The sequence below is a fragment of the Tamandua tetradactyla genome, chromosome 9 (genome assembly GCF_023851605.1).
Source record: "Tamandua tetradactyla isolate mTamTet1 chromosome 9, mTamTet1.pri, whole genome shotgun sequence".
NCBI lineage: Eukaryota > Metazoa > Chordata > Mammalia > Pilosa > Myrmecophagidae > Tamandua > Tamandua tetradactyla.
Genome location: NC_135335.1, coordinates 55,968,316 through 55,980,544, shown reverse-complemented (window position 1 = coordinate 55,980,544; position 12,229 = coordinate 55,968,316). Strand labels below are relative to the sequence as shown.

The following is a 12,229-nucleotide window of genomic DNA, read 5'->3' as shown; positions in this document are numbered from 1 at the left end:
GGTACAGACCATGTTTGTGTCACTGCGACATTACAGACTGTCTGCTGAGGAGAAGCACTTAATAAACAAGAATCTATTGGATGCCCATACTTAGGTGGACAGCTGGAGGAAAGGGCTGAGATGACCAAGAGGAGGTGGCTAGCAGTGCAGGGTCCCTGCTGAGTGTGCTCACGTGGGCCTCGCCCGCCCAGGAGGGTCACTGACCTGTCCAATAGGTGAGTAAGGGCTCCAAGGAGGAGAAGAAATTGAGCGTGATGGTGCTGAGTCCTGGGGAGGGTGCTGAGTCCTGGGGAGTCCCTTCCGTTAGGAAATGGGTAGAGGGAAGAGGAGTCCAGACTGAGAAATCATGGAGACCAGCAGGAGAAATGGGATGTGGGGCTGCCCAGGGTGCCAGCAGTTATTTCTGGGGTGAGCGTTTACTCCCCCGGGGTCCCAGAGGGAGCTCAGTCCCAAGAAGGGTCTCTTGCACGTTGCAAAGCAGAGGAACTAGAGACCTGGCCTCATTCTCACGAGGGTGAGGATGACAACCAACCCTCAGGGGTGCAGTAGGAATTGGTGACGAGAAAAAGGGATACAGCAGATATAAACACTTATGGAAGATGACAGGGAAATGGAGAAAACCAAGGTCGTGCTACAAGGAAAAGCAAAACGATAAGAGGGTTATTCAACCAACACACAGTCTCTTCTTCAGGAGAATGATGGGCACAGAACTGCAGCAGGTACAGAACTACACTCTCCCATGGGCACTGCCAACATTTGGGTCTTATAATTTTTTGTTGTGGAGACTATCTTGCGAATTGTAGGGTATTTAGCCACATCCCTGGCCTCTGACCAGTAGCACCCCTACCCAACACACACCCTCTAGTTGTGAGAGCCAAAGTATCTCCACGTTATTGCCAAACATCCCCCATGGGGCACAACAGCCTGTGGATGAGAACTGCTGCCCTAAATAGTACAAATATGAACAGAGAAAAGAGGAGTTAAATTTCTGGGTAAAAGGGAAAGATTCCTTTCTTTCTTTAGGTGAATTACAACTTTCCAGCAGTAGAGGAATAAAACAGTAGCAGTGCCATAAACCCTCAACACAAAACTGTGGCTGAAAAAAAGAACTTCAAAATTGGAAATGTGAAGCAGACCTTCTGCTGAATTTGATTGAAATGCAAAATGTCGTTTCTGAAGAACAGCTATGCTTTTCTATCCCAGCTCACTAATATGTCTTGCCTCCTGACTTTCAGAGAAAACATGACTTGGAGGTTTGTGTGCAGTCAGTTGGAAAACATCTTGCTTCTTAACGGGGAGCACAAGCTGTTAAATCAACAGCGGAATCCTGTGTAGTAAAAATTACAACTGTCCTAGTGAGAAGGACAAATTTGACACAGAAGAGATGGTTTGCTTTTCACTGAACCAAGGTGTGGCAAATGAGCTCCCTTTCCTGACAAATTGTCAACCAATCTGTTTTCATGCAGCAGGTTTGAACTGGAGGTTTTAAGTGACCTCAGTGTTGGGAAGAGATTGAGTTCTAGGCATGGAGCTTAAATTCAACTTCGATAACTCATTTGGGCTTAGTGAATCCTAGAAAAAATTATGTTTGGTCTCTAGAAGAAGTCAATCCAATTCAAATAGGCCTTATAACTGAGCTTTTGATAAATATTTGATGGCAGAATGAAGCAGCTATTTCTCTCAGGACTGAAATAATTTCTGTTGGATATCTCCAAATACTTAACTGACTGGCAGCTACACAGCAAGACGACTCATTCTGTTACCTGGAACACATTTTGCAAGCTGTTTGTTTTGGAACATTGCTTAAACTAGATGGATGATTATTGAGATTATTTTATGACCCAAGTGGCTGTTCATTAACAACTGAGCTAATGTTGGTGTGGGGGGGGTGCTAAAATTGATAAGACCCTCCTCCCTTCTTGTTCTCTCTCTTTTCCTTCCTTTGCCTTCCTTCATCCATAAATATTTATTAAGCACTTGCTATGTGCCCAGCACTGGACAGCTTTGGATGTTCAAAAGCACTGGAAAACTTTTGATGTTCAAATTCCCATTTGCTTTCTGGCTTGGAAGGGATTGGAAACTGCTATCTAAGGCACCTCTTGTTCTCTGGCTGGAGACTCCTTCACTATCTTCCATCACAGTTAGGATACTTGGTCGCATTTCTCAGTCTCTGACGGGGCTCCCCTGACTCTTCCAGGTGAGTTGACTGTGACACCAAGATCTGCTCTCACTCAGAGGCTCAGAACACCCGACTTTCAGGCATCTACCCAAAAACACTCTTGAACTCACAACTTCCCTGTATTTCTACTAACACTCAGAGACAAGAAAGAATATTTATGAAAAACTGCCTACTTTCTAGATCATCTCTGCATTCCTCTAGATTCAGTAAACTTGGATTAAGATGGACGTTCATGGTTATTTCTCTCTCCCATTGTGCCATAGAACATATGTTATTAAAATACACATTCAGGGATGTTATAGCAGGCATTTGTGTCCATCTCCCCATTATTTTAAAACACTTATTAGGGGCATTTTGCTGAGCCACAGCTCAGTACAGACCATTCTCATCATTAGGGGGGTCTATTTGTTAGGGGCCCAACGGCCCCTAACACAACTACAACCTGACCCACACTGGTTTTCAAGTATATTCATCTTATGAATACTGAAACATCATGCTGGTCTTCCTCTTTATTTTGGCTGGTGGAAATTTCAGAACAGATAATAACAATAGAGGATGGATGGATGGATGGGTAGATGGATAGATCAAATCTTCACAATGACTCCTCTGAAATTCTATTTTTATTCCTCCTGGGCAGATGGAGAAAGCACACACCACCTGACCCCGGACCCATAGTCATAACAACCTGCCAGCTTGCCCCTCTCACCACTGTGGTTGTGCTCTGGACGTGTTTAGGACTTGGCTGTTTGCATTTTTGGCATTATCCTTATCTTTGTTTCCATCTTATTTTTTTTTATATTTTTTCCACTGTAGTTTAGTTACTAACTTAAAATATTATTGCAATGAATTAATTTTGTAAGCTTTGCAAGAGAGACAAAATATACATAATCAAGCAGATGAATAGGTAAGCGGTTTTCCTTGATTTTCCTCCCGATAAGACGGTGAGTCTAATAGATGATATTCAGCTCATGAAGAACAACCACGATTTCCTGATGAATACCTGGGCAACTAACCACCAGCCACGTGAAAATTCCACTTGGATGCCTTAGTGCAAACTCAGTCTTGTCTATCTAATGCTAAAGTTATCTGCTCTCCTACACGACAATGCTCTTTCTTAACATTACTGCTTCTGCCATTAGTTCAAACTTAAAAGTGGAAGCCTGAAATTCAGATGGCCCTCCATCCTATCCTATCTCCTAAATCCATCTCCCACTGACAAGCTTTTCTCAATCACCACTTCCTTCCTTTTCCCGGGATTATTGTCCACACTACTACTTGCCAGAAAGCTACCAGTTCACTCAATAGATGCTTGGGCTTTTGAGTCAATCAGACTTGAGTTCAACTCCAAGTTCTGCAAACCTTATCTGTGTGGTCAAGTTGCTTCAGTTCTCAGAGCCTCAGCTTGCTCAGGTAGGAAATGGGGCAATAACTACCTACCCCTCAGGATGGCAGCTAAGCGAAAATGAATTGATACAGATGCTCTGCCCTGCTTAATAAATCGCCCTCATTACACATCTGCTTCAAAATGTTGCCCTACCGAGAGTGAACGCCTTAGCTAAGGGCTCAGGACTCTCAAAGCCTGCTCTCTGGAATCATCTCTCATGGTTCTCTCAAATGAATGTCATGCCCCAGGGGCCCACACTACACCAGGTCTTCTAATTGCTATTCAGTTGTCTTGCCTGGGCACCCAGTCCCCAGCCCTTCCCCAGGACGCAGGAGCCTCAGGCCTCAGGCCTCAGGTCCTTTTCTTTGTGCTGCTTCCTTTGACTAGAAGGCCCTTTCCAGGGTCTCTCCCTGCTGAGGTCGATCTGTTCATCCTCAGGACACGGACAGCACCGGGCTTCTGGCCCCCCTACATGTTGTGCAGCTGGCTCCTGGCTCCCTAAGCAGATGGGTGGGGGCCAAGTGGCTGTCTCCTTGGGGGCCGTGGCATCGCCCACATGGATCACGTTAACAGATAACTAAAATGACAGCATTTAACTTTTTTGTTGCAAAGCCTCCCCAAAGTAGGGATTAGGGGAGACCCAACGGGTCGGCAGCCTGGGAAAATGCCTGGCAGCTCCGAATGCCCCCACGGTTAATGAACGTGTGAGGCAGTTCATCGGAAGCGGACCATCCCCCCCCAGGTCAGGGGATGTGTCTGACTGGGCAGGAGCAGGGGACCTTCCGGGGAGGGAAGGAGGATGCAGCGATGCCACGACAGCCCTCGGCAGGGAAATTCGCGGGGTCTGGGATGTTGGCCTGGAGAAGACGGTTCCATCATCAGCGAGCCCACAGAAGACGGCAGAGACAATTTTGTGCAGAAAACAGCGTGGTCTATTTGTCTCGGCATCAGAATCAGGATCTATTTTTGATAGTCTGAGTTTGCTTATCAAGAGCAATCTCTCTTCCTCCCTCCCTCCCACAATAAAGCTTTTTTTTTTTTTTTTACATAGGCAGGCACCAGGAGCGATAAAGCTTTTTAACAACTTGAAGCCATAGATGATGCAGCCAGGGAGAAGCCGCCTCTAATCACCCAGCACTTGAGAAAATCAAACTCATTTTGACAGAACACTGTGATTCTGGGATGCTAAACTCAGGGAGAATCTGGGCGAGGGGCCCCCGCAATTCTGCCTGCTCTGAAACGGCCTGCCATGGAAGTGCGGTCTCTCTGCTAGTAGGGTCCATTTCCAGAGGGTCGAACCCAAATTCCAGGTTGGGACTCAGAAGCTGGCCTTTACTAGCTGAGAGACCCTGGGAAGTCACTTAAATTGTGGGAACCTCTGCGTCCTCACGTCTAAGGCGAGGGGTAGCAAGAGCTTGTGCTGTGCTCCTTCTGAACACACTGGGCATACAGGGGTGCAGGGGGCATTTGCTGCTCCCCACACCACTCCCCCTTTCCTCTGCTCACACTGCTGGGCCCCACTTCCTGGCCTTTCTGGGCATTTTCTTTGGCCATGCCTCAACCCACCAACTGCCCTCCCCACTGTAAAATTGCTCTCTTCCAGATGCACAGTCTCCGAGGCTCTAGGAATGAAGGAGACTGGGTCCCTGATGGTTGCATGATCAAGCCTTCCCTCCCTGCAGCCCACATGGGCTGTCCTGTTAGTGACAGGTGGGCCATGGGCTTATGATGACATTGGGATTTTGGAGATATTTGCTCAAGTGGTCTCCTCTGCCTAATACAGCAAAAGGTACAAATCCACTACACACACGCACACACACACATACACACGTGGCATTCAGCACATCACAGAGGGCCTGAAACACATAAAAACTTCTATAAATGATGAATGAAATAAAATAAATCATAAATCACTTTATGCCCTATATGTAAACTTTCTGTACTAGGAGTTTATTTTCCCACGATCATTCTCAGAGTAACGGAGTTCCTAGTGGGTAGGTCACGAAACATGGCGCCGGGAAGACAGCTCGTGTCCTGAAGACACGTTACCTTCCTAGATGGACAGATGACATCTTATCCACTCCTGCCGATGTTTAATAAGAGAAAAAAAATCATTAAAACTCTTCATAAAGTCTCAATATAAACCTCATGCATCTATATCAAATTTAACACTACATTCTTCTAAATTGTGTACCTTCCATTCATTCTTTAAAAATCCCAAATGAATTCAAGTAAGACTTGTATTGGGGGGAGACAGCACTTAAGGGAGCCATGCCTAAATGTTCCCCCATTTTTTTTCCTGAAACAAGGGGGCTGAGCACTGGACTGTCCTTCCATTTTACGTGTGGCTACACTGAAGCACTAAGAGGTCACTTCCCTGCCCATTTCCTCTCCATTTTCCAGGCTCTGAGTCTTTGGTTGCTGCTCTCACTCTCCTCTGAGAAGAGCTGAGCTGCTGCAGACTGACTCCGCCCCCAGCCCTCCTCCACTCTGCTCCCCGGATTTTGGCCCATCCTGTCATTTGAGCTGCCCTGTGCACTCCCCAACACTTCAGCGGCAGAAGGGGAGTGCTCTGGGTACAGCAGAGGCTGCCAGGGCCCCTATCCCAGAGGTCTCTTGGCCAGGGGTGGGTCTCTGCCTCATAGCTGGTTTGGCTGCAGGAGGCAGGCTGAAGTCCTGGGGGGTCCTGGTGCCAGGAGGGACCCCATCCATTGGGGGACAGCTGCAGACAAGTACACTGGCTCCTTGCTCCCTGTAGGGACTGTTCTGAGGTGCATCCTTCACAACAGCTCCAGCTGCCCACAGTGTAACCTGCTTGCTAACCAGCACTCCTCTACCTCTCGCCTCCCCCTCCTGTCTCACTTCCCCCGTCACTTGTCGGCTGCCTGGGATCACCTCCTGAATAAATCCCTTGCTCCCAAATGCTTGTCCGAGGGTGCCTTGGGGAAGGCCAAACTCAGCCAATGGTGAGCAGGTTGTTTTAGGAGGTTCATGGAATGTAGGCCCATAGGCTCCCGGGACTCACGTCCCCTGGTATTTAGTGTCCTCCATGATCAATTAGAGAAGGACTTCACTCTGCTAACCTGAGAAGCATCTTGGAGGAAAATGTCAGTAAGAGGTTGCTTCACACGTCTCGTTGGTTCCTTACCCTTTCCCCTACGGTAAGCATCCTACACTAGCCTAGAACTTTGACAGCTACCCAAAGTGTCTGACGTTTTAGGTGCCTTTATGAGCTTCAGTAGATATGGTTAGGAAGAATGACATACTTGCAGTTTTCAGCTACCTGTTAATAGTGTGAAAATAGGAGGAAATTTCTCTCTACTTAGGACGCATCATAAGAACGCTGGTAATTGTATAAAAATACAGGTCCTCGGCGCTGGGAACTGCTTTCCACTTCGGCAGAGACCTAAACTACTTTCCATTTACCATTAGTTTCAAGGTCTGTTTTAGCTGCTGTGAGTCCATGGGCAGGGCTCGGAGGATGTGGAGCATGTGGCCTGTCCCTCTGATATCCCCAGACAACCTGGCATTGTGACTGCTGTTTACACACACGTCTTTCTGAGACTGTAAACACAGAGAGCCGTTGCCGAGGGGCAGGCAACAGCACCTACCTGGCATGTGGCTCAGTGAGCTAAGGGAATGTCTGCTGGATGAGTTAGCAGCTAAATAAAATCCCCAACACAGGTCCGGGGGCTCCTGACTCAGGGCAGAGATGGGGTGTTTGACCTGAGTTGGTGGATGTGGACAGGACATGTTCATTGTTCATCAGTTGGTCAGAGGGCTTGGGTGACGTAGGGTAGGAGTCCTACCAATCGGGCTGGTCTCATGGAGCTGGGGGCTTCAGAGCAGGGAAAGGAGGGCATCTATTATGGGGGATGGAGGAGCTGAGCAAAATAAATGCTGGGGCCAGCAGCAGGGGTCTCTCTGTGGGGCACAGGATGGAGCAGAGGCCGTGTTAGGAGTTAGTACACAGAAACTGGTGACGATCCTCAAGCCCTAGATTCCAGCCCAGCAGCCAAATTGTTTGGATCAATAATAACAGAAAAACAAAACAAACAGGACAACAGCACAAGTGCTAAAAAAAAAAAACCCCAAAAACAGAAACACGCATTAGTGCTCGTGTTCTGATGAAGAATAAAACCCCCTCATCACTTCTTGCTTCTCTGCCCTTCTCTTCCTTCACTATTTGCTTTAGTTCCATGAGTTACTTTCTTTCAAAGTGTTGCTGGCAATGGGCAATAACTTATTAGAAATTCTGATTAAGAGATAGAAGTATTCCTATTTACAGCAATAGTGCAAGCAAAACATAAGTTTGAACTAAAGTTTTCAGCCCTGCAGTTTGGTTTGGCCTTTTACTGAAGCTCTTAGTAAAACTAGTTTGAAAAAGATCAAAACCATCTGCATGATTGCTAAGACCATAGATAATCCTCTCATAGATTAGGGCACAGAGGATGGACTTCCTCTACTGAGAGGGCCTGCACAGGCCTTTAGGTTGAGGCAACAGGGAGCAGTGGGGACTGTGGTGAGCTAAGGAAAACATGCTGAGTTCAGGTGGAGCATCAGTTAATATGCTCCAGCTGGCTGTTGGCATCAGGAATGAAGACCAGGTAGATAATCTGCAAATTCTTGAGAGAAGCTGGACATTATGATTTTTCAGTGAAATGTCTTTAAAAAAACATCCTGCAAGTCAAAGAAAACATATTTGTAATTGTGAGTTTGACACCTCTGCTCAAAGTCTAAAGGGCATGGAAAGGAATGAGTGGGGGAGAGGCTGCCCCTATGGGGCCGAGGTCCAGAGCGTAAAGTGAAGGGTCACTAAGGTGAGAAGGTCCCTATTTCTACCAACAAACCCCTCTACACAGCCTCCATTCACCAGGTCTGCACGTGCATGAAATTATGGGAAGCAGGGGTAGACTGCGAGGCCAGTCTCAATATTTTATTTCTTGACAAATGCATGCTTCTTTTACAATCTACAATCCTTACACATAAGGCAACCATTTAGCCATGAGGTCTTTAAATTTAAAATTAGAACACATTGCAGCAAAACAAAGGAAGCACAAAAGCCTTGTCCTAACTGGGCATTTACTTCCCCTAAACTGGTAAGTATGCTGCTGCTACTGCAAGTAAAAAATGCCAAGACAATTATAAATAAAAGCTGAATTTCCAAAAGCTGTTCTCCAAATGACTTTGCCTCTTTTTTGGATCTGAAAAACCATTACTCCTTGGGAAGCCTAGTACATTTTGCAAAATAATGTTTTTTTTTTTTGGTGGCCAGACTAAATATTTGGTTCAACAACACATAGAAAGCATGGTGTTTATAACTAGAGAAACAAAGTTGTAAAGTTCATTTCACAAGGCTACAAAGGCAAATTGGGAATGATTTCTTAGAAAAATAATATCAGCATTTATATTTCTCCAGCACGATATTTTCCCCCAAATCAAATGTAATGGACCTTCTTTTTGGAACACTTTCAGTATACTTTAAAATACTGCCAGGATAGCCTTACGAAAATTCTAAATAAATGCCCTAATTAAAAGTAGCTCATACTGAGTGAAAATTCCTCGCCTGGATATGATGACATAGCCTATTTCATTTATGTCAAAAAGCACTAATATCTGTTTAATGGTCCTAATATGCAAATCAGTGTACAAATCACAACTATATTATTATTACAATTAACGGCATTTTTATTACTTTCCATGGCCAGCAAGTCTATTAAGTATTTTAGGTGTTACGTGTAATCTTCACAACAGCCTTGTGAATGGTTATAATCACCATTTCACATTTAAGTGCAGGAACATGAACTATTGTAGTAAGAAATGAGCGATCTCATTGGGAAAACGTGTGTTCTCAACACCGCCATGAAAACAAATCATCATTTATTAAAAATAGTGACTGGGTAGTAAGTGAGCTGTTGAAAGATGATTAAGAAGGTAAGTTTTATGTTATGCTTGATGAGAGCAGAAGGCATGGGATGCCCATCAGAGGGTTGATTTGCAAGTTAGGAAGGGAAGCGAGGAGAAGTGAAGGGTGTAGACAGAAACTTGTAGCATGGGCAGGAAATGGCGCAGTTGGGGAGCTCTGGTAGAGGTGCAGGGTGAAAAGAGGAGAGCTGAGGCTGCCCCAGGAGCCACTCTGTGCCCCAGTGCATTCACTTTCTACCTGTATGATCTTGAGCAGGTTACCTAACTGCTCCGTGCCTCAGTTCCTCCATCTGTCCAATGGGGTATCGCCACCTACCTTCTATTGCAAACATTCAGGAGGTATTTAAGAAGTGATTGAAAATGTTAGGGAACAAAAAGGAGAGTGTTTGCCTCAGGAGTAGCAGGTTTGTAAAACAGAGTGGAGGAAGCCCTGGGAGGTATGTGGGCACACAGTCATGATTCATTTAGCACATGTGTGAGATCTCCTGTGCACCAGGCACCCTGCTGGGGCTTTGGGGGACGCCATGAGGGCTCGGTGTCTGCTCTGATCCAGATGGTGCAGAAGACACACATACACACACACGCCTTCAGGAAAGAGTGCAAGGAGGACAAAAATACCATCCAGATGCAGTGGCCAGTGAGGCACCGCTCCCACCTTGCGGGGCACCTCTTCACACTCTGTTCTTTGTGCACTGATGTGAAGAAGGAAACCAGGGAGCCCCTCCTAAGCTTCCTGGGCAAGGGGCTCGGTCAGAGCGAGCTGCCACCTCTCTGTCCCTCTCTTCCTCTTTCCCATGGGGACAGGGGCGACTCATCTGAACACTGGCTGTGGGAGAGGGAGCTGAATACATGGGGCATGGCCCTTCCTCTCTTTTGGGGGGTCTGCCTGCCCACAAAGGGCTGTGTTCTGGTAAGTCCTGCTCCCCCATACTGCAGGTAGCACAGGGAACCCACCCTCCTGGGAGGGAAAAGGGCACAGCTTATTGACTCCCCTCAAAACTCCCAGCAAGTTACACAATTATAACTACATACACACACAGATCCACTAAAACAAAACACAACAGAAAGTTCTCACAAAATCCTGATGATTAAACTACTCCATTTTGCCCAACCCACCTTTTCAGCCAAATTTCTCCAAGGCCAACTTATTTGTTGACTGCTTTTATTTTTATTCAAAAGACCAGTAGCCATCCTTTATGAATCTCCTTAGATAGCCCTGCTCTGTGCCCAGGGATGGGCTGTGGGTGGGGGGAGGCCACTGTGGGGCCGACACATGGGTACCTGGGTGTGCTCCTGGCTAGGCACGGCGCTCAGACCCGTGGCTGCCATGTACGTGCTGCCGATGGTCTTGATCTTTTCGACGCCACTGAATTTCGGCTTGGACAGCAGCTGCGAAACAAAGGCATGTTCTCAATTACTCAGGTGGACGCTGACCTGGAGCCCAGAGCTTTGGGGACACCCTGACACTCTAGTTCACAGTGATATGGGAGTGATGGAGCCAGGAGATTTTACCATGCAAGTCATAATGGATTCCAACACACTTCCTGATTCTGGGTCTGGCTGACACTAGGTCAGGGTGATTGTGTGCTGAGGACTGACTTTTGCCCCCTGAGAGTCTGAGGTGCAGGGAATAAAGCTCTTTCCACTGGACTATCCCCAGTCCAACATCTAGGCCTTGGGGGTTGGACAGAGGGAAGGTAAAAAAGAAGAGCCATAAACTGCATGAAAGAGGTAAGGAAGGCAAGTGAAGGAAACTCTAAAAGATTCTCTATCTGCTCAGAAGGGCAGGGCTTGAATTAATGTCCCCAACAGCAGACCTGGGCATTTTCTTGTCCCTTTCTTGCTATTCTTGCTTTCAGAGGAGACTTTCTTGGGATTACATGTCAGAGAATTTGAAGATGCATGAAAAAAACTCCTTCATCACTCAAATCCACGGGCCAGTCCAATTTGAAAGAGGACTGTCACACTCACATGGGGGCAATGTTTATTTTGCTGGAAGACACTGAAGCACAAGTGCCACCGATTCTCACTGTGTGCTTGTCGGAACATGGAGGCACTGGTTGGCCTTACTTCACTGTGATTATCTAAATTTACCCTTTTGGAGACGATGGTACGAGAGAAACACATATATCCCACAAGACATTCAGAAGGTTGCCTAAAACAATCCCATTACATAATTTCCTCATTGTATTTCAGAATTCAGTGAAGCATGAGGAACACATGTCCATGGATATCAATTTCCTATACTTGTACAATAATGGTAAGAATGGTGTATCTGCAAAATTTTAAAACCAGAGGCGCATTTGCACTTACCAAAAAACAAAATACACCCTTCTTTATGTAGACAGAATACTGAAAGTTGAAAAGTAACACCTATTTGGGATTCTAAAACACACTCTTCATCGCTTTCAAAGAATGCTGAATGCTCCTTTGTGCATATTGATTTTTCAGTGACAAAGGCTTTTACTCATGCACAGTGTAAGCAGGTTTCTGACACAGAACTTGAAGTATGCCCAGACATACTAATCATCTACCATAATAAATGTATTCATTCTCTTTTTATATAAAAAGGGCTAGACAAACATTTTCCCTGGAGTTCAGCTTTTCTAGAAAATCCACTAGTACACTGGCTATATAGTCTATTTATTTAAAAGGTTTGGTAGCTGTTCCTCCTGGTCATAAACAAAATATATTTTACTCTCCAGAATTAGTTAGGGACCTAAAAAGAGTAAAAGCCTCCA

The 12,229-nt window shown here is 45.9% G+C and overlaps 1 protein-coding gene across 4 annotated transcripts in view; it reads right to left on the bottom strand.

Moving 5' to 3' along the window:
• Positions 1–12,229, bottom strand: part of ADCY2 (adenylate cyclase 2) — a 430,316-nt gene that overhangs the window by 12,490 nt on the left and 405,597 nt on the right. For all 4 annotated transcript variants that reach the window (XM_077116823.1, XM_077116824.1, XM_077116825.1 and 1 more), the window contains one exon: positions 10,770–10,877. In XM_077116823.1, coding sequence (XP_076972938.1) covers positions 10,770–10,877 — 108 coding nt within the window. The remainder of the gene's footprint in view (positions 1–10,769; positions 10,878–12,229) is intronic.